The sequence below is a fragment of the Heloderma suspectum genome, chromosome 4 (assembly GCF_057233095.1).
Source record: "Heloderma suspectum isolate Gila_16-S chromosome 4, 16-S_ref, whole genome shotgun sequence".
NCBI lineage: Eukaryota > Metazoa > Chordata > Lepidosauria > Squamata > Helodermatidae > Heloderma > Heloderma suspectum.
The window spans coordinates 292,857,140-292,879,804 of record NC_139461.1 but is presented as its reverse complement, the minus strand read 5'-3'; the positions used below and the strand labels follow the sequence as shown (position 1 = coordinate 292,879,804).

General features: G+C 45.7%; 1 protein-coding gene across 1 annotated transcript in view; it reads left to right on the top strand.

Annotated features, from left to right (window-relative positions):
- The window catches only part of LOC146348869 (protein diaphanous-like), a 31,404-nt gene extending 15,747 nt beyond the window's left edge, over positions 1 to 15,657 (top strand). Inside the window, 2 exon segments of the mRNA XM_084851689.1 lie at positions 4,202 to 4,379; positions 15,541 to 15,657. Coding sequence (XP_084707815.1) covers positions 4,202 to 4,379; positions 15,541 to 15,657 — 295 coding nt within the window.
- Positions 15,658 to 22,665: the final 7,008 nt, after the last annotated feature.

Below are 22,665 nucleotides of genomic sequence, written 5' to 3'. Positions count from 1 at the left end.
AGCTGGTGGCCGGCTCTGCAGGATCATTGCGGAATGGAGCCAGCCTGGATGGACTCTGGGGCGAGGGACGGATTGCCTTCCCCCCTGTGGATGCCCCCTCAGGCCAGGAGGTAAGGCGTCCGCCTACCCCTAAAACTGACACTTAACTAGAGAAATGAAACTAGCCCTCTCAGGGTTACTCCTGGCCTCTAGGCCTGACCTGTTCCCCCTTTTGCCTCTGTAGGCCTCAAACCTTCATAGTTGCCCACACCTGGTCTAAACCATACTTGAAAGAGAGCGCTGTTCAAACTGAAAAAAACTTTTTTCTTTGTCAGAACAAGGCAAGGTTGTTCCTTTCACAGGAAAGATTATTCCTTTCACAGTGAGTCATTAGACCATCCAAGGAGGGAAGTGGTTCCATTGTTGGTGGGGAAAACTTTCATGGGTAGGCATAGCAGAATGGATCAGTGATGGATAGGTAAAAAGAAGATCATTGGTGCCCTGGACTAGAAGCATTGCAAGTAGGGTTGTCAGAGAAATCTGCAATAGATTCTTATGAGTTTGAATGTCTGTTAATCTGACCTGTGGATTCCGCAACAGACTGGCTTTTTCTGAGTCAGTGTATTCCATGGATTTGCCGGCTGGTTTTTCACTTTCGGGGGGATTTGCACTAATGTGCATTAATGCTGGTGTGCATCAGTGCAAATGCACTATTGCTCATTACTTAATGTGCATGAGCACTAATTCACGTTAGCGCATTTCTGTAAGTATGCATTACGTTAATTCACTAAAGCGCACTTGTGCTAGTGTGAATTAGCACAGGTAGAATGAAATTCTGGTAAAAAAATGATTCCACAATGAGTGGATGACAGAATGAAAGATGCCTGACAATCCATGAAACACAGACAGAATGGACTTAACAAAATTTGTACATCCCTACTTGCAAGTGGATTGTACTGTGCATCATTTGCAGGCACAAAATTCCCTCCAGGGGCTGCCCTAGGCAAAGTAGGACCCCATCCATCAGTCAGTTTACAGCTTTTTAAAAAGTATTATTTATACTGCTTATAGCAGCCTTCCCCAACCTGGTGCCCTCCGGATGTGTTAGACTACAAGTCCCATCACTCCTAGCCAGCATGGCTGGGAATGATGGGAGTTTTAGTCCAACGCATCTGGGGGGCACCAGGTTGGGGGAAGGCAGTTGTGAACCATCCAGAGAACTTTGGCTCTGGGGTGCTATAGAAATGAAAATAATAATAATAATAATAATAATAATAATAATAATAATAATATAGTGCCTGGTAATGTTGCCTCAAAGTAAAGTCATTTATGACATCCAACTGGAAATTAAAAAAGAAACATGCATTTGGAAGTTATTTGTTATTTGAAAGGTATGTGATGGAAGTTCATTTTTGTTGTTACTACCTAAACAACCTGAAGAACTTTGGAATAAAAGATGAAAGACATTTAGGGCATAATCCTATGGCTGGCTAGGAAATGCTGGGAGTTGTACAGCTTTTTTTCCTATCTGAACATGCATAGGATTGTGCCCTGAGTGCTTTGTGCTCACTGCAATCTGTACACTAAACAAACACTGAGTCACTGAGTTCAGCTCAGCATCCCCTTTAGTTTGGTGCCCAGGATGAGTACCAGCTTGCCCACCACTAAGGATGGCCCTGGTCCCTACTGTATAGATGTAACTAAATTATCTTGCTGTGTATATGGAGCTAATTGCCCTTTTAAAGCTTTTTTGGGAGGGCTTTGCCCTGAGAGGTGGTATATACGGTAAGTACTTTAAGGGCACAATCCTATGCATGTTTCGACAGAAATCAGTCCTCCAACTCCCAACATGCCCCAGCCAGTCCTACAGTTCTATAGTCTATGGCTGAGTTATGCTGGGAGTTGTAGGACTGATTTCTGTCTAAACATGCATAGGATTGCGCCCTAAATAAATAATATAAATAACTAAACTCTTATCAATTTGCTAAAAATTGTGTGTACTTCTTCCGTTATGCAAATCTGTGCAGACACAGCACATTTGGGTCAAAATTCAGAACAAATGTGGCTGTTTGACAAGAGTGGTAGGAAGAGCAAAGGAGAGTTACCTCGTGTGTCCTCTTTCTGTGCTTCTGTCGAATGTCAGAAGTGGTGGCTTACACATCAATCCATAGGGAGAAGACTGGGTTCATGGTTCTGGAGAGCACATGCAAGTGCTCCCCCTGGGGGCAGATATGTTCACTCATGCTACCACTTCCTGCTGATTTTGGACATGAAGCTGAAAGGGTGTTGCTCATTTAAGACCAGCCCAGTATCAGCCAACTGATACATGGCACATAGGCATCTCAAGGTTGTCACATAAATGATGGAGCAAAGTTGTCTTCTATTGCTCCAGCAGGTAGGTCCTGAACCAGTGGGCTCAAATCACAAGAGAGGAGTTTTTGACTAAACATTTGGATGCTATGAGCTGGCTGACAGTGGAACAGACTGCCTGAGAAGGTGGTGAGCACTCCTTCCTTAGAGGTTTTTAAGCAGAGGCTGGATAACCACCTACCAGGAATGCCATAGTAGTGGATTTCTTGCATGGACAGGGGGCTGGACTAGATGACCTTTGAGAACCCTTCCAACTCTATGATTCTATGAAATATGTGTCACGGATCCCCAGTGATTGCTAGTTCTAAGCAAAAGCATCCTTTGGGAAGGGGTGGTATGAAGAAGAGAAGCGGTGGTGGTGGTGGAAAGAAAGAAATCCTTTCTTTGCATACTGCTTCTCTGCTCTCAGTTGTCCTTTCCCAGCTGTTTTTCCTCTGGTGGAGTTCAAAAATGGATGCTTTCCCTTGCAAATACATATGTTTGGAATCCTGTGGGGGATGGGAGATTTGGAACACAGAAGCAGTGGAAAGAGAAAGGGTCAGGTGCTCCCTTCCTGCCCCCTTTTCTGCTTCAAATTCTCTCATTCAAAGCTGTTTTTGCTTAAAATATAGGCTAATGGATGTAGTATAGTTAGGCTGTAAGTCACTTCACCAAACTTCCTATCCCCAGTCAAAGACGTCTTGGATGTCAGAGAGGAAGTGTGAGTGAGAGAGAGTGAAAGAGAAAGATTCTTCAGTGGGTCATGAGTGAGGCCCAATATTAGAAAACATCCTTCATAAAGACAACCTTTTAAGCTTCCAGTCCCCTTGTACCACATTTTAGAAGGCCAAACAGCTCCATCCCAGCAGTATGGAATATACATTTTGGAGCTCCTCAAAAGACAATTTTCTTCTGTCACCCAAGTAGGCATGGACGAATCTGTCAATTTCAATTTTTCTCAAGTTCTCATTTTTCCAATCTTAAGTTCAGTTTGTCTCAGACTTCTCCAGTCTTAAGTTCATCCTGAATTTTGAGAATTAAGAAACAAATTTTCCTGAAAATTCTTAAGAATTTTTGTGCACATTTATCCTAATATATGCATTTATATATGCATTTTTGCCTAATACACACTTTTTTTTTTTGCAAACTATTTCCCTAATATTTTTGAACACTATTTCCCCTAATATGCATTTTTGACTGGAGAGCTCCACTGAAAAATTCAGAGAAGTGAGAATTTTGAAGGACAATTGAGTTTTGGTTTGCATAGTGAAAGTGTGAAAGTAGGTAAGTTCAAATCAAAATGAGAACTGAATGAATTTCTTCCCTATCCCTACACTCAACATGGAGTTCATAAGGGAACTACAGGACCATCGAGTCCAACCCCCTGTTCAATGCAGGAATCAGAACATCCCCGACAGATGGCTGTCCAGCCCCATCTTGAATGCCTCCAGTGTGGGAGAGCCCCCCACCTCCCTAGGTCATTGGTTCCATTGTTGTATTGCTCTAACAGTCAGGAAGTTTTTCCTGATGTTCAGCCGGAATCTGGCTTCCTGTCACTTGAGCCCATTATTCCGTGTCCTGCACTCTGGGATGATCAAGAAGCGATCCTGGCCTTCCTCTCTGTGACAACCTTTCAAGTTCTTGAAGAGTGTTCAATGAACCTTGCAATCTTCTCCTATATAAGTTCCACTGAAATGCATGGGAATGGAGCAAACTTAATTACTATGAAGTCTCCATTCCACATCGTTAGGAGGAGAGCCATTTTACGACTTGAGACCCCTTGCTTCTAGATTAATTCCTGACAGACAAGAAATGGAGAGTCCAGTTTGGTCACCCTTAGCAATTTAATCAAACAGAGTCTTTCTGTGTTCCAGCTCATAAACCAGAAGTTCCGGGCATGCAAACAGCTGCAGGACAGGCCATGATTTGTCGCTGTGCTGGAGAATATCTTAGCCATTGGGAACGACTTAAATGAAAAGGCTCAGAAAGAGAAGGCCAAAGGGTTTCAGCTGTCTTCTTTGGTTAAAGTAAGTGTTTTTGTTCTGCAAAGGGTTGGTTTTAGCAGAGCACAATTTCCTGAACAAAGGGTGCAATCCTAGATAGAAAAAAAAACATCTAGAACTCCCAGCATTCCCCAGCCAGTCATGCTGGCTGGAGAATGCTGGGAGTTCTAGGACTTTTTCTGACTAAACATGCATAGGATGGTGCCCTAAATCCCATTTTCCCCAAGTGAGGATTTACAGCTTGTCATACCCGTGAATTTTTTTTTCTTTATGTTCCAGACTTTCAGAGCAGTGACAAGAAAGGAAATCAGTTGTTAGTGAACCTTGGTGAAAATTCCACTGTTGAATTTTAGATTGTAAGCTCTTTGGAGCAGGGACCTGAGATATGGGGTATGTTTGTGCTACTGTGTAAAGGGCAATGTACATTGATGGCAACATTCCTTCTATTTCCAATGTTCAAGCTGTGAGTGCCGTTGCTTATGTAGCAAAAATAGCACCATCTATTTGGGAGGGAGGAGTTGGCAGGCTTGAGGGATTCCCAAGATTGGCAGAAGTACAAAGAATCTTTAGAAATTACCCCCCCCTGCAAATGTTTGGACTGAGCATGCTCAGTGACAATAGAATTCTGACTTTTGTGTATGGGGAGTGGGAAGGAAAGTGGGATGGGTGGTGGTGGAATGGAGTGGTTGGAATCCTGAACAGCAGCACTCCACACTGCAACATTTCTTTGCAGACCCCACTTGTACTAAATCATCACCATCATCATCTATCTTATATATATAATTCAAAGTTGGGAGTTAGCTGGTTGTCCCTTTTTGACTGCCTTCCCATTGACTGATTCTCATGAAACATGCTTAGTTGGAAAGCTCTTGACATGCAGATTTCATGAATAACAATGGTTTTCACTATAATTCAAAGTTGAGAGTTCATTAATGTCCATAAACCTTTTTTTTTTTTTTTAGAAAGAAAGTAGGCTATCTTCTATAACAATGTAATATACAATTTTATTTTTAATATCAAAAACATGTCAGGTATAATTAAACAAACACAATTAATTGCAAATTGGAGCAACATGAAATATAAGCACAAAGAAAGTCTCTGTACGCCTTTATAAACAGAGGTGCAGGCCAAAGTGCAATGACATGCAAAGTATATGATACGGCCTGTAAACGAAATCATGAAGGGATCTACGTTGCCATGAGTTGTGTATGCTCATTAGCAAACCTCAAGATTCAAGTTATCGATGGACCACAAAAAGGATGTTACAGTGGCCGCCAAGGAGTTTACACCAAGAACATTGTATTTAAGGAAGTTTTGTAAAGATAAAAGATATAACACTTTGAATGTTTCTATAAATGCATTTAGTTAAGTTCATTAGATATGATTTTTCCCTGTGACCTGTGTTCGTGGGTAACCAGCTGGTATATATAACAAAGAATCCTAGGCAATCCACTCCCTATCCTTCTGCAGCAGGAGTGGGCAGAAAGTACACCCCCAGATGTTTTGGACATCAGTTCCCAGCATTTCTGTACATTGGACATGCTGGCAGGGGCTTCTTGGAGTTGAAGTCTCAAACACCTGGAAATGTACTTCCTGCCCACCCCTGCTCTACAGAACAACCCAGGCCAGAATCCAGGCACATTCACATGGGAGCTGTCCATGGTTGATGTATGGCATCCTGAGATACCAGCGTTTAGTTCAATGTTAAAAACAAAACAGCTTAAGAGCCACACTGGATCAGAACAAGAATCCATCTAGTCCAGCATTCTGTTTGCACAGTGGCCAGCCAGCTGCCTGTGGGAAACCCACAAGCAGGACATGGATTCAATAGCTGCATCTGGGATGGTTAAACTGCCATGGAAAGTTACATATGGCATTGTTAACATTGCCACACTAGATCCGTGTGCTGCTAAGAGGCCTGATTCAAATATTAAGCAGAAATGTGGTCCAATCCTATTAAATGCCCACACATTGAAATTGCAGAGCAGGGATGGTTTTAGGCTGGCATTTCATCACCAACTATAAGAAAAGACCCAGAATTTAAACACATACATGCATATATTCGAATATCTCTATAAGAGTGGTGGTGTAATCTTATGCATGCCTACTCAGAAAAGTAAGTCCTATTAGGTTCAGTAGGATTTACTGCCAGTGTGCATAGGATTGCAGCCATTTTACCATGGAAATCTTACATAGTGAATGTTTTGTTTGGATGCATTCTCATTAGGGCTGTGCAGGGACCCCCCCCCCCCAATCTGACTTGGAAGCTTCTTTGGGACTTCCAAGGTGGGCCCAATTCAGCTAGGGGTCCCCCTGACTCACCTTGGCCTATGAAACTGAAGCGGGATTCGGACATCCCAGACACACCGCCCAGCCCCCAGATCCTTACCTGGGCCCTTGTTCGGGGTGGGGGGCAGCAGGGCATCCGCTGCTGCCACTGCTGCTGGTGCCACTGGGAAAGCCACTGCTGGTGCTGCCGGGGAAGGTGTTGCCAGGGAAAATGCTGCCTGTTGCAGCCTGCCAGCTGCCGATAGGCACGAGGGCAGGAGTCACCCTCCAACTGCTCTCTCTTCCTCCCTTGGAAGGAGGGGAGGGCACCCATTTGGAGGCCGACTCCTGCCAATGAGGGTGGGCTGCCGCCGCTGCCGCCACCAGCTCCTAGGCCCTCTGGTCATGCGCCGGCAGCTGTCTTGTTCTGGGGAATGAGGGGAACCATTTCCCCCTGTTTTTGCACCGTGGCTGTGCCTGCGAATGGCAGATCCGTGATTTTTCTGGTTCAGTCCATGGAGCAGATGTGCTCTGTGAAATGCTGGTGGCTTGGGGGATTTGCTTCACAAAAATCATATGAATTCAAGAGGATCCCTGCCAAGGATCCATGTTTTTGTACCATGGCTGCACCCACAAGTGGCAGAGCCATGATTTTTCTGGTTCAGTCCATGGAGGCAGATGTGCTGTGTGACTGGATGGTAGTTTTGTGGGTCTCTCCTTTGAAAATCATATGAAATCATGAGGATCCCTTTTTGATTTTATGGATGCTTGTTTTACCCACTCTCCATAGCACATCCTTTTTTCTCAGCTTTCTTCTGCCAAAGGAGAGTGGGAAGGGCCATGACTGGCAGAGACTGGGGCAGCTGCTCCCAGTGGCTAGGACTGGGAGAAATGTCATGGAGCTTCCCTCTCAGCTCCTGTCCCATCCTGCTGCCACCACCGCCACCTCCACCATCATTGCGCACAATGGCAGCTTGTCAGGGCAGCGGGAGGTTGCTCAATAATCAGGCGGCTCGAGAATCCCAATGGATTGTCTTGCACACCCCCGGGGTCTGTGCACCCCACTTTGGAGACCACTGTTCTAGTCAAAAATGTTCAGACAGTCCTTTCCTCTCCAGTAACACCACCTCTCTCACAATGAGCAAATGGAGGCTGATTCACAGCAAAGCTCCCTCCCTCCTCTTCCTCCTCCTCCCCCTCCTCTCCCCTTGCCCTGCCTGTCCCGGTGGCTGGACCTCTTTCAAATTGATACATTTGGCACCTCTGTGTCCTCTTGCCTTCTCTCCTCCCTCCCCCTCCTCCTGCCGTCATGTGATCTTTCAGAAGTCAATACATTTTGGAGACAGCCTGTCTAGGCTGCTCAGAAGGCATTAGAAGAGCTCCAGATATATAAAGCAGACAAGGCACTTCATGGAGGAGCTGCTTCACTTCGGAGTGCCTCGGTGCTGGTCTGATCCGCTTCGTATCCCGACAAGGCACCTCCAAATCAGCCCGCTTCACCTCCTTATTCAGACTTTGTACCATGGCGGTGCACAGACCTAATTCTCATATGGTGAATTTTGGTATTTCATTCATCAGTGTAGAAGCTGATTCAAATATTAAACAGAGCACATCTGTGCATCCTTTCCATGCCCCCTTGGATTAATCTGGGCTCCTGATCCTACCAGGATACCTATCAAAATAGATTCGGGATAAGCCAAAGTGAGACAACGTCACAAATGGATCAGTTGAACAATTTATTGATTGCACATGTGATAATATGCAGAAATAAAGCAAGGCAAAGAACTCACACATCCCTTGTGCTGACTGGAGTTGTCAACTCCCCCCACAGCCAAGCATGTATCTGGTAGGGATGGCTGAGAAATCCACCATGGACTCCAGTGAGGCCGGATTCCAAAGAATATTTACGCAGCCTATCACGGCCAAGGGCAGGGACGCAAATGGTTTCTAAAGAATCCGCCTCCCCCGGAGTCCATGGCGGAATGGACTGCTCCCCCCCGCCACCCTGCGAAGTCCAGTCAGGACGGACTCTACCTGGCGCCGGCTGATCCAGGTCCGTCGTCTTCAGTCTGCTGGGCTGTGGATGCAAATGGCATCCGGCGTAGCGGATGCCATTTGCGTCCCTGCTCTTTGCCATGATAGGCTACGTAAATATTTACATAGCCTATCATGGTCAAGAGCAGGGATGCAAATGGTGTCCTCTATGCTGGATGCCATTTGCGTGGCAGTGAACGGAAGTCCGGCTGAGGACGGGCCTGGCTGGTGGCTCTGCAGACTTACTGCAGAGTGGAGCCGGCCGGGGAGGATTCTGGGGGGAGGGACGGATAGCCTCCCCCCCTGCGAACCCCTTCAGTGGACTGGAAAGTGGGTTTCATACACCCCTAGCATCTGGATCCCAATCAAGATACACTAGACGCCTCTCCACAGACCGATAATCATTTCTCCAAGTTGGTCTGCACTCACATTCCCCTTGGAGCAAGGCAAACTTGGCATGCTTTAAACAATGCTTATATACCTTCTCTTCCATGCCTTACTGGAAGCCTAAAGCATCACAGCCAAGGCAATAGGCCCCAACATTCCAGTCTGGGCTCAGAAGCTTCCCAGCTCTTCTTGGAGACATAACACTATGCTCTTACCTGAGGACCAGAGCAACCTGGCAGGAATCAAACACCTTCATGTTTGCTGACATATAGAGCTGGCGTTGTCTGGCACCAGCACTCCTGCATGAGACAGCCTAGTTAATTACCCAGAAGCTGCCTTCTATACTGTGTTAACACAGGCCTCTATGCACTTAAGAAACTATGTAGAATGTGACTGTGGAAACTCACTATACTCCTTGCCATGTCTTCTTGTGTAACCCACTACAATCCTATCAACATCTCCTTGCAGCTGCAGTTGGATTAGACTGCCTATCATCCAAAGACCTCATATATGGCTGCCCCCCCCCCTTTTAATCCTCACAACAACCCTATGAGGTAAGGTCAGGTTGATGACTCAAGTGCATGTGGAGCACTAACATACTAGCAAGAAGGATTTAGTTCAGCTGAAGAGGGAGTTTCTACAAGCAGTGCAATCCTAGGAGGACTGTACCACCTGCCATTTCTTTAATGTTCAAATTGCCTCTTCAGTGACTTACTGAATGGATTTTCTATGGCCCATTTGCAGGACTTACGACTCGCCTGTGAAAATGTTGGCAGTAAGAATGGTTTTCTGTCCCTTGAACACAGCGATCAGCTGCTCCTATTACTGACTACATATTCTCCAGGCAGCCTTGAACCTTTAAGAATATTATCAAATTCTGTCACTGCTCTAAATAGAAGAGGAAGTTATCTTTTTTTCTCCCTTCACAGGGATTTCAATATATTGAGTGAATGATTTATGATGCAAGCAACAATTCAGAAGCCCAATCTGGATGTTTTCCTTTTTTATATAATGACTGAAATACCACATCTATCATTATGAAAAATGTCTACAAAAGCTTTCTATGCCAGGCAACATCTTCCTTGATTCCACTGAGGGGACTTAAAGCATTATTTTACATTTTACATTGAGGTCGGAAACCTTTTGCCTTTGTCCAGGGAAATCAAATTTTCAGTGTTAAATTGGCCAGTGCATTGCTCTCAAGGGTGAATATGCCTCCTCTCTTTTATGTACAAAGTCTCGTCTGCTTGCATCCTTCAGAAGTTATTCTTGGACACTTTCAAATAATGCATGATGTGGGGTGGGGTGGGGGGGAGGTGGGTGTATGCACTGACCCCATTCCAGGATCCCTGCCCCCTTGGGCTCTGCCCCCAACATTTGGGTGTTGAGTGGAAGGCCTGAAGAGGGGAGCTACATACATTCAGCTGAACATGTTTAGGATGCTCCATGTGACTGGGAACCCTGCACTATTTTAGGGGCTCATCCATGCAACTGGGAACCCTGATTAGCCATGACTCCCACTTATGCAGAGGAGCCTCTACGAGCATGCATCTATAAGAACATAAGAACAGCCATGTTGGATCAGACCAAGGGTCCATCTAGTTCAGCATTCTCTTCGCACAGTGGCCAGCCAGCTGCCCATGGGAAACCCACAAGCAGGACATGAGGGCATCAGCACCCTCCCACCCATGTTCCCCAGCAACTGGTTCACTGCCTTTGATAGGCTCACTGCCTCTGATACTGGAGGTAGCATAGAGCCATCAAGACTAGTAGCCATTGATAGCCTTGTCCTCCAGGGATTTGTCCACCCCCCCTTTTAAAGCCATCCAAATTGGCGGCCCTCACTACATCCTGTGGTAGCAGATTCCATAGTTTATGCGCTGTGTGAAGAAGGACTTCCTTTTATCTGTCCTGAATCTCCCACCAACCAGTTTCATGGGATGACCTATACGTATTTGGGGTTCCTGCACACTTCCACCGATTACATGGCTGTTAGTGGACATCTACGTTGGAGTGCAGGACTGTGTGTTGAACCTCTTTCATCCAAAGGGCCTAATTCCATTTTGGGGAAACTCTTAGTGGCTGCATTCCAGTGGAGGGTAAGGCTGAAGACAAAGGGATGGGACTGAAGACAACATGGCAGAGACAAAAATACCCGAAAGGTCAGTCTTTCTTAGCTTAAAGTTCATAGTGCCAGTAACTATGTGTTAGGGCAGGCAATTTGCCCTTTTAGAATGGGAGAAAAACTGCACAGAAGCCAGGAAACCCCCAAACAGTTGGTAGTCGGGGAAGAGATGAGGCCAGGGGAAGAGGGCAGGGCCATTTGGGGAACTCTGGAGGGCCAGACTGTGACTTTGGGTCAGCCAGATTTGGTCCCCGGATCTGAGGTGATGCACCCCTGGCCTAGCGGGACCCTGCTCTCAGCTTCTCATATTTGTGAATGTCTGAGGAGGGTTCTCTGATCACCTGTCTAGCAGTTGCCAGGGGAAGGAAATTCCAGAGATGACGGACAGCCACCAAGAACATTGATGTGTGTGTGTATGTGTGTTGGGGGGAGATAACCATGTCCACTACCCTAAACTCCTTGGAGGAAGGGTGGGATAAAAATGAAATGAACCACAGTCTGAGCCTCTGACTATTTTACACTGATCCCTGGGTTTTGCAAAGGAATTAGATATGCCATTTGAGTCCTTGGTGACCCAAGCCCCATCTACACGAGCCATTTACTCTGGGGCAGCTGTGATTCGAGGTCCTTTGGGACATACAACATAGTTGCCACTTTGCAGCCAACTGTGGTTTTTACCCGGAAAATGCGGATTTCCAAAGAGGCGTTTTGCTGTGATGTCTTTGGTTTGCTGTGGGTTTCCTGTGGTTGTGAGCTGTCTGTCCCTTCCCTGAACTGACTTCACATTTTGTGGTGGGCGTGTGGTAGGCATGCCTAGTGCTTGTGTCACTCTGTGATGCTCCTTCACTCCTGCTCATTTATTCAACCACACTTTTGCACACCTTTGCAGCTTTGTATCTTTGCAATGGCAGCTTTGGAGTCAGTGCCTAAGGGCTGGAGGATCTCAGGGGAGCAGAGGGTCCAGGACCAACTTTGCTCCAGCCACCATTTTGGAATGATGGGTGTCTACCCAAAATGGAATGGGCACACACCTTGGCATGCATGAACCATCTTGAGAGTCTCAGGCTGGAGAACTGCCAAACAGTTGTAATGGTAATGAAGGAGCAGACCTCCCACGTTTTACCTAATGAACGGACAGAAACAAAAGAACCCCTAAAATACAAAACAGCCACTAAAACCCCAAGTGTTGCACCCCACCCTCATGTGCCTGAGCAGCAGCTGCACATTTAATTATAATGGTAAAAAAAAGGGCACAGCAGTTTTCCCGGTGGCGAAATCAGCAGTAAATTGCGTGTGTACCACAGCAGAAGCTAATTTGCAGCTGCGATGCTGCGCAGTTACAATGGAGTGAAGGCTGAAAGTGGTGCCATGAAGATGGCCCCTCAGTGAATGGCTATGCTGTGGAATCTGGGTTGGTGTGGAGCAGGTGAAGTACCTGGCCCATTCATAAAGTGTGCCCCCCTGCTGCACAGACCTATGCTAAACTCTGACTCAGGGTTTATCATGGGACCTGCTCTGGTCTTGTGCTATTCAAGAGGCTTCATGCCTGCTCTGCATTCCTGGGGTATCTTGTTTTATTTATTTTGAACACTGGAATCACTCTCTTCAACCTTCAAGTGGACTTTCAGAGCAGCTCATGAAATTGTCTCAAAACAATAAAAACACAATTAAACCAGCAGAGTGGCATAACATCAACTTTGACACAGAGGCAGTTCCATACACATTAAAATACAACCCTAAAACAAAAGATATCAAAGGGCTGGCATAATAAAAAGGTACATTTGGCACCAAAAATGCATCAAGGTCAGCATCAAGCAAGCTTCCCTAGGGTGGGTATTCCAGAAACAGAGTGCCACAAGCAAGAAGGCCCTGTCTCAGGTCACTACCCAGCTCACCTCTGATGCACGCATGTGTGTGTGTGTGGACTGTAGAAGCACTTCTGAACAAGACTGTAAGATCCAAATAGTTCTTATGCCACATACTGTTTCTTAGCCTGGCAGTGGAAACATTTACTTGTCCACTCAGAAGTAGGTCCCCTTGAGTTCAGTGGGACTTACTCCCAGGTAAGTATGTCTAGTATTGCAGCCTTAGTCCCCGATCTGTCAAGTGAGATTAACTGCAGACTCCTTTTCAGGGATGGTGTTGGAAAGGTAAAGTACTTTGCACTGTGACTGCTTTGAATACTGTTAGTTGGAAGAAGGTTAGAGAGAGATTAATTTAGTTTGGATTCGGTGGAGGCTGGTGGCTCTGATGTCAATGAGGCAGTGAAGCCTCCCAGGGTTTCAGTTACAAACAGTTAGACCTCTAAAGGAGCTATCCTTGGATGGCTCTTTTAGAGTTCTGACTGGTTCTGACTGAAACCCAGAGTGGATTCACCATCCCACTGACATTGGAGCCCCCAGCCTCCATTGCTTGGAGTGATAAAATTCTCACTCTCCCCATTTTCGTGATTAATAAATAAGCCTAGTCATGTCTGTCAAAGAAGACAGGGACCTAACAGAAGCAGATGAGATTAAGAAGAGGTGGAAAGAATACACAGAAGAACTATACAGGGAAGATCTGAATGTCCCTGATAGGCATGATAGTGCGGTCACTGAACTTGAGCCGGACATCCTCGAGAGTGAAGTCAAGTGGGCCTTAGGAAGCATTACTAACAACAAAGCTAGCAGAGTTGACAGTCTTCCAGCTGAGCTATTTAAAATCCTAAAAGATGATGCTGTTAAAGTGCTGCATTCAATATGCCAACAAATTTGGAACACTCAACAGTGGCCACAAGACTGGAAAAGGTCAGTTTACATTCCAATTCCAAAGAAGGGCAACGCCAAAGAGTGTTCAAACTACTGTACAATTGTGCTCATTTCACATGCCAGCAAGGTGATGCTCAAAATCCTACAAGCTAGGCTTCAGAAGTATGCGAACCAAGAACTACCGGAACTACAAGCTGGGTTTCGAAGAGGCAGAGGAACTAGAGATCAAATCACCAACATTCGCTGGATCATGGAGAAAGCAAGAGAATTCCAGAAAAACGTCTATTTCTGCTTCATTGACTACGCTAAAGCCTTTGATTGTGTGGATCACAACCAACTGTGGCAAATTCTTAAAGAGATGGGAGTACCAGACCACCTTACCTGTCTCCTGAGAAACCTGTATGAGGGTCAAGAAGCAACAGTAAGAACCAGATTGGGAAAGGAGTACGACAGGCTGCATATTGTCGCCCTGCTTATTTAACTTATATGCAGAGTACAACATGAGAAATGCCAGGTTGGATGAATCACAGGTTGGAATTAAGATTGTCAGGAGAATTATCAACAACCTCCGATATGCAGATGATACCACCCTAATGGCAGAAAGCGAAGAGGATCTCAAGAGCCTCTTGTTGAGGGTGAAAGTGGAGAGTGCAAAAGCTGGTTTGAAACTCAACATTAAAAAAACGAAGATCATGGCATCTGGCCCCATCACTTCCTGGCATATAGAAGGGGAAGAAATGGAAGCAGTGACAGATTTTACTTTCTTGGGCTCCAAGAACACCGCAGATGGTGACTGTAGCCATGAAATTAAAAGACGCTTGCTCCTTGGGAGGAAAGCTATGGCCAACCTAGACAGCATAGTAAGAAGCAGAGACATCACCTTGCCGACAAAGGTCCGTGTCATCAAAGCTATGGTTTTCCCAGTAGTAATGTATGGCTGTGAGAGCTGGACTATAAGGAAGGCTGAGCGCCAAAGAATTGATGCTTTCGAACTGTGGTGCTGGAGAAGACTCTTACGAGTCCCCTGGACTGGAAGGAGGTCAGATCAGTCAGTCCTAAAGGAAATCAACCCTGAGTGCTCATTGGAAGGACAGATCCTGAAGCTGAAGCTCAAATATTTTTTGGCCACCTAATGCGAAGAGAAAACTCCCTGGAAAAGACCCTGATGCTGGGAAAGTTTGAAGGCAAAAGGAGAAAGGGACGGCAGAGGATGAGATGGCTAGATAGCATCACTGATGCAATGAATATGAACTTGAGCACACTCCGGGAGAGGGCGGAGGACAGGAAGGCCTGGCGTGCTATGGTCCATGGGGTCATGAAGAGTCGGACACGACTGAACGACTGAACAACAACAATTCTATTTGTAATTATCATTGCTGTGAGGAAAGGAGTAGAGTTTCACCTAGCTACCTGCCCTTGTGGAATAGATCTTCTTACATGAGCCTGATTTGGCTACATTTTCTCAGGTGTTGACAGAATTCAAAGCTGTTTCTGGTGGTAAGAGGACAGTTGTGGTCTTTTAAAAAATAAATAAATACTGGTTTTCTCAAAACACTCATTTTCATATTATATGTGTGTTTCTTATCTGCGCCATTAATCTTTCTTTCTCACTGCTCTCCTTTCTGCCTTCCTTCCTGTTTTGCTACAGCTTCCATCAAAGGTCTCAGTCCTGAAGTTGAAGGTATATAAATGCAGTTTCTGGATCCAGCAAAAGCATTTTCACATGTTGGAAGAAGCCACCTGGAACCAGGTTCCATTGCATTGAGTTTGTAGGTGCCAAAGAGAAGTTAAAAAAGAAGTTCAAACTACTGATGGAAGTGGTTGCCACAGTATTTTTTTTTAACCTGTTGTGTTGCTGCAAGGGAATCTGAGAACAAATATTTAAGTAATGTCCATGCATTTTCTGTATAGATGGATAGATAGATAGATAGATAGATAGATAGATATCTTGGACAAATGGAGAATTCAATTTCATTTTGCTGTAAACCAGTGCTCCTTTGACCCCCCAAAGAGGTGTGGAAGGCAGGAGGAAGCTCAGTATGGCTGAGAAACAAAAACTCAAGCATTAATTCAAATGAAGACTTTGAGGTAGGCATTGAGATAATGGAAATATGCTGCTAAGCAGCCAAGAGCCCTCCTGTCCATTGGGTTGATATGTCATGTGTCCCCATCCTGGGCTTTAGTGGATACTCAACCTCCTGCAGCCCAGGAGCACTATTGGGGAAAGGCCACAGTGCTATATATAGGACAGGTAAGGAGGAGGTGCTAGTGATTGCTCAGGATGCATGAAAAGTCCCTGAGAAAACTATCTAGTCTTGAAACTAATTTCCTTATCTCAAAGATTCCTCAGATGTTCTTCCTGAGCCTCCAAATTCTCCTCAAGATTTCACTCTAGGCAAGAACTGGTAACAACTCTAGTATCAGCACAGGACTTCAGAGTCCCAGGGAGGAATGGAAATGATGAGGGTATCAAGCCAGAAACTATCCAAGGAGCCACAGGGCTTAGATCTGACCATGAGTGGTCCCAGTAGGAAAGAGTCAACCTATTTTGCTGGCCAACTGGATAGCTAGGGAAGATAATTACATACCAAACTGAAAGGCCATTAGGATTGACAGAACGGATGCAGTTGTTTGCAGACCAAGTAAGCAAAGGCATAAAACAACATGAGAACTTCAAACCGGGTGGACTGGAGAAGATCCAGAAGAAGGAGCAGCAATTCAGCAAACAAGTAGTAGGCTTCTCTACTGCGATGTACAGATTTATATTTACCATGGCCAGGCCGTTTTCCTTTTGCTGCCTACTTTCTGCATGTGCTGAATAGGGTTCAACTGGGAAAACCAACACATGCTTAAGGCTTCACATGACCAGCTATCATTTGATACTTGCCATTGCAAATCTGGTTGTGTGAATGAGCTTTACTGCATACAATGATCAAATTCTGTTGTGAATTGGATCTCTGCGTGTCCATTTTTATGATAGTTTTTCTGGAAGGGGGTGAGAATTATCAGCACTTGAAATCAACAGAATGACTGACGTTAGAACTGTGATAGGTGAAATGCCTCATTACTTTCCTTCCTGTGTTGTGATTAGTTCTACAGAAAGAATTAAGTGCAGAAGACTAATGCTGAGTGCAGAAGACTAATGAAACCCAAAATTATCAAGGTAGGAACTCTGGAGTCACAGTTCTACAAAGACCTAAAGGTAACTTTGATCAGGAATTAGTGCATTTCATTTCATGTGAAATTTCACAGGTGGGAATGGGGAGGGGTATTTTGGATGCAGAGCTACATGAGTTTATTAGAAATTACCTGTAAACCACCGGAAAAAACCCCCCCCCCATGTCTAGACCATAATCTGTAAGATATCTACCATTCAATGTATGGAGAACTATCAGGTACTCAGTAAATTTCCTGGATTTGCTCCCTGCTTGGCACTGAGTAAAAAAAAAAAGGTGGCTGTCAAGCAGCTGACAGGTCTTAATCCTGGTAGGTCAAAGTTGTAGAGCATCTTCTAAAGAGTAGAGTATTGCCAGTTTTTTTCTTCCGGCGGCAGTTAGGGATGGGTGAGAAATTTGTTTGGTTCACATTTCAGTGAGAACTTACCAAAATCGCATGTCCCAACCCCAAACATGAATAAAAACTTACTTTGCTGCTGAAATCTGCACATTTATGAAGTTTATGATGTAGTTCATTAAAAAAACAAAGCATATATTTGCAAAAATGATCAGAAATACACATTGTTCCTTGGGGAAATAGGCATACATTTGCAAGAGTGTGCACAAAAATGCATACATTTGTGAAAAAATACATGCAGAAATGTGGATTTTAAGAAAAATGTGCACAAAAATGTATGCAATGTTTTTGTGCAGATTTTTTTTTTTAAAAGAAATTGCTATCTGATGCAGAATTGGGACAGAAGAAACTTAGCATTGGAAAAATGAGAACCTGGGTGAAATCAAGTCCATTTCACAGATTCACCCATCCTTAACTGCAACCCCTCACATCTCTTGGCATTTATTATTATTTATTTATTATTTGATTACAACATTTGTATCCTGCCCTCTATCATTAAGATCTCAGCGCAGGATAAGGAATGCCACACTGGAGGGTTCCCTGACCTTCAGCTATCACCTTTCAGGATGTTACTGCTAGAATGGGGTCTTTATAGAGCAGGAGTGGGGAACCCCTTTCAGACCGAGGGCTGAAATCAGTTTTGGAGAAGGAGTAGGTGGGTGCATTCTAGTGATGGGCAGAGCCAAAGACAAAGAGGGCAGGGCCAAAATACCAGCATATTTTAGTTTAAAGCTGTTCCTGCCAGTAACTAAGCCTTAGGCGAGGCATTTCAACGTTTTAGAAAGGGGGAAATGTTGCACAAAAGCCAGGGCATCTCCAAATGATCCATGGTTGGGGGAAATAGAGTGGGGCCAGGGGAAGGGGGTGTGGCCTTCTGGGAAACTTCAGAGGGCCACCTTGGAACTTCAGGTGGGCCAGATTCCTCACATCTGCTACAAAGCTTAGTTCACCCTGATCCCCCAAGTGAGGAAAGAAGCAGCTGGATGGCATATGTGACCCAGCCAGAAAAAATAACTTTCACTCTGAACAGACAGATTATAAAATTAATATAGAGGGGGAAAGAAGACACACAGCACAACAAGGATTAAAATGATAAAATGTTAGTCATTTATACAAAGCTCCCAGGCAGAAACTATTCTCGTCATATTTCTTGTCAGACAGCAGCAACCTTATGTTAAGAGCCCATCTGTAAGGTCATGAGAGAGATCTCACTTTTATATTATTCAAGGCCTGCTACTTTTTGCAGGGAGGACTCCTGTGTGAGTATAACAGGCAGAAATTCAGCCAATGCAGCTTTTCCTGGAAGTAGAATGAAGGGGCAAGTTTCACTTTCTTCAATTTCAGCTTCTTATTAAAGGCACAGGCGCTTTGATAGAAAGCAGGTGGCATGATCCTATATTATCATCTAATGTTCCTTTACAACCGTGCTCTTTCACTAATTCCAGATTACCATTTTCCAAAACGGTAAAAAATAGTTTCAGACTCTGCCAATATATCACTATATCTGCCAACTGAGGCTAATGCTGCACGCATCTGTTGAAGTGGATTCTTTTACTCCATGAAGGATTATGCCACAATAAAATGGTTATTCTTCATGGTGACACAGGACTCTTTGTTGTATGCAATTCCAGATTGTACATTTCATTTTAGGATCTGATTCAGCAATAAGAAAGAGCCCTTTCTTGGCTTTCTGGATGCTGTGAAGAAATGAAAAAACCTTATTGTGAAATATTAGCACTTTTAAACTTTTAAATATAATTTACAAGAAAATGATTTCTTTGAAATAGTAACCTCTTGCAAAACCCTAGAAACACAGAGAAATGCAGAGGGGGCTTGTGACTCCAATTTCAGTGGGCCTATAAATCCATTCTGGGTTTCAGTCAGAACCAGCCAGAACTCTAAAGGAGCTATCCAAAGTGCTGAACCCTATAGGTTCAGCACTTTGGATAGCTCCTTCAGAGTTCTGGCTGGTTGTAACTGAAACTCAGAATGTATTCCCAGCCCCACCGAAATTGGAGCCACCAGCCTCCACTGGGAAAATGTCCCTAAGAAGGTTAACCTTACCCTAATATAATTCACAGTGCAGCTTTTAGGCTGCAATCCTAAACATGCATACTAGGCAATAAGCTCCACTGAACACAGAAGGGCCTCCATCTGAGTAAATGTGCATTGGATAATGCTGTCAATTGTTTACGGCTGCGGTCTGGTACACACTTAATATGAGAGAGAATCTCATTTAACTTAAGACAGTTGTATTTGCTTCACAGTTCAACATTTTTTAAATTGCACTGCACATGTTTTAGATCAGTTTTCTACCTTGCTTTTAACCAACTTACTCAGTTAATCTTAAAGTATCTCCATGTTTTTTTGAAGATGCTTAATTAAAGTAACAGGGTTTTGTTTTTTTTTAACTAAAAAATGCAGACAAATTTTCATTGTGTGGAAATGCTTAATGCATTTCCTGAACCAAGTGACTCTTTGCATCAACACCATTATCTATGAATTTCCTTTCACGGAGGGATGGCTCCAATTAAAACTATGATGAATGCATAGCTAATGCAAAGCAGGGTGTAAGAGCAGGATGCACAGCAGTTCTGCATAATTTTCCAGCTGCCATAGATTCCAGTGCATTGTGCTTCTTCCTGTCTTCAAAGTAGGCACAGCATGTCCAGTCTATGGCAAGCTTGTGTTCTTACCATAAGACCAAGGTGATGGCCACTAGAGGGATGTATGGTTCAGTCTATATTCGGTCCATGCTAGTTTTGCACGTGTTCCTATTCCATGCTACTTCCGCATTAATCTGCATTTATTTCAGCGGGAAAAACCACACACAAACATGCATTTCTATAGGGCTGTGCCCCGCTTCATGCTGCTTCTGAGGCGAGGCGGCAGGCGTACAAAGCAGCACGAAGCGGGTCGGGTCACCCCAAAGTGCTTTGGTGGCACTTCGGAGCGATCTGGAAACTGGCTGTGTTGCCTCTGCTGCAGCTGCCCAGCCCCCAGCCCCTTACATGGGCCCTCGGGATGCGCGCCAGCAGCCGCCTTCATGTTCCAGGGACACAAGTGGCACTGGACCTATTTGCGAGTGGAAAGGGGGGGAGAAATGACGAGACGACACAAATTGATTTGGGATAAAGCAGGGCCACATTTATTCATAGATTACAATCTGCGAAGAAAGCACCAGCAGGCACACCGCCAAAAGACCAACATGTCAGGTAGAGTGAGGCATTCGCCATCTGGGGCGAGGTGTCCACCCTGACCCGCCAATCGGACATACCCAGTTCTGGGCTGGGAGACCTTCCTCTGTCACCCCCCCTCAAGCCACAGAACCCGAGTGGGTGAGGAGGGTTGGCCTCAGAGGTAAGCCTTATCTCCCGACTGGGGCCACAAAACCCAGAGCTGGAAGCCTCGGGCCTTACCAGTCACCTGAAACGGTGCCTACGAATGTTCACTTGTCCTCTCCCCCAGCGGAGAGCCCGCCCGGAGCTGCCACAGGAGGGCGACAAGCCTCTGCTTACTCGCTCTCCCCCCACCTGCGCAGTAAACACCCCCAAATGCCCCTTCGCAGATCGGCCAAAAAGACATAATTGCCTAGTTGGGTGAGGTGAACACCATCCGCCCTGTAGAGCATCCCTTGAACAGGAGAAATGTCGGGGTGGATGATGGTCCGGTTGCTTGTTTGAATAGAAAGTTCCCAATCTCCCTGTTGACTTTCTTACAGGCCCTATCCATGGCGTGAGGATCCAAGCCATCCCTCCAGGCCACTCTAGGCAGCAGGTTGGACCAGATAATGGTGATTCCCGGCCAGCGACGCCGAATCAGCCGCAAGTCCTCCCAAGCTTGAAGTATCAGGGCCTTGCCTTTCAGTAGGCCTAGATCATTCCCCCCTAAGTGCAGCACTAGAATCTGCAGGGGAACCTGCACCAGCCCTTGCTGGAATAACATGGGCTTGAGGCTCTCCCAACGAATCCCGCGTCTGCCCAACCACTGAATGGTGGCATAGCGGCTGAGACCTAGCTGGGATCCGCAGCTGGAGGAGGCCCTCCAACCGGCCCAGAAAACCATACTGTGCCCGCAGATGAGCTCCTTCATCTTCACTTGCACTCCAGCCATCTAGAAGAACAAGAAAAGCAATGAACAGAAATGTCCACACAAGCTAAAGGCCCGGCAGTGGCCTCACATATGCCCAATACGCCTTGGAGCGCCACCTACCGACCGATTGCACTTTGTCTGATGTGAACCCCAGAGACACAGCAGTCGAAGCTGCCCCAATCTGGAAGGAATGTGTGCCAAAGCAAAGAGAACCCAAACCCAACGCCTCTAATGCTCACTGTCTGACTGCCCAAAATGGATATTTGGTTAAAGGAGAGGAGTTGCTATGGCAAAAAAAGGAGGCCGGGCAGATTTCCCTGAACCTTGAGAAAGTCCCTCAACGCAGTGACCAGACAGAGGTCTGGCATGGGGGCTGGAAACAGGGACATGCTGATGCCCCTCCCTGCCTGGTCAGTCTTGGACTTCCTAAGCCTAATAAGAGCCCCCTGCTGAGAAAACTGTAAGTCATTAAACTGCAAGGCTTGTCCCGACAGGTCGCCCCTAGCTAGGGATGTACGAAAGTGACTTACCTTTTTGCAGATTCTGTTCATGGTGGGGGAGGAGATGTTCTGTCCCTCCCCCCGGAATCCTCGATGGGGGGAGGAGGCAATCCAGTCCCCCCCCCCCGAATCCACGACAGCCAGCTCTGCTGCTGGGTAAAAAACAAAACAAAAAAAACAACGGCGTACACTAGGGATGGACGAAAGTCCCTTACCTGGTCCCACAGCTTGCTTCGCGGTGGTGGGGAGGCGCTCTGTCCCTCCCCCTGAAATTCTGGGTGGGGGGGAGGCGCCCCATCCCTCCCCGCCAAAATTCTGGCTGGGGGGGAGGCACCCCGTCCCTCTGGCTGCAAAACCTCTTCTCCTGCCGGGACGCAAATAGTGGCGGCTGTAGCCACTGCCGTTTGCGTCCCTGCAGTCAGCCATGATAGGCTACGTAAATGTTTACGTAGCCTATCACGGCTGACTTTGGGGGAAAAAAAAAGCGCATACACAAATGGCGGCGCCCATGGGCACCACCATTTGCGTACGTGCTTTCCCCCCCCCAAAGTCAGCCGTGATAGGCTACGTAAAGATTTACGTAGCCTATCACGGTGTTTTTTGAAAAT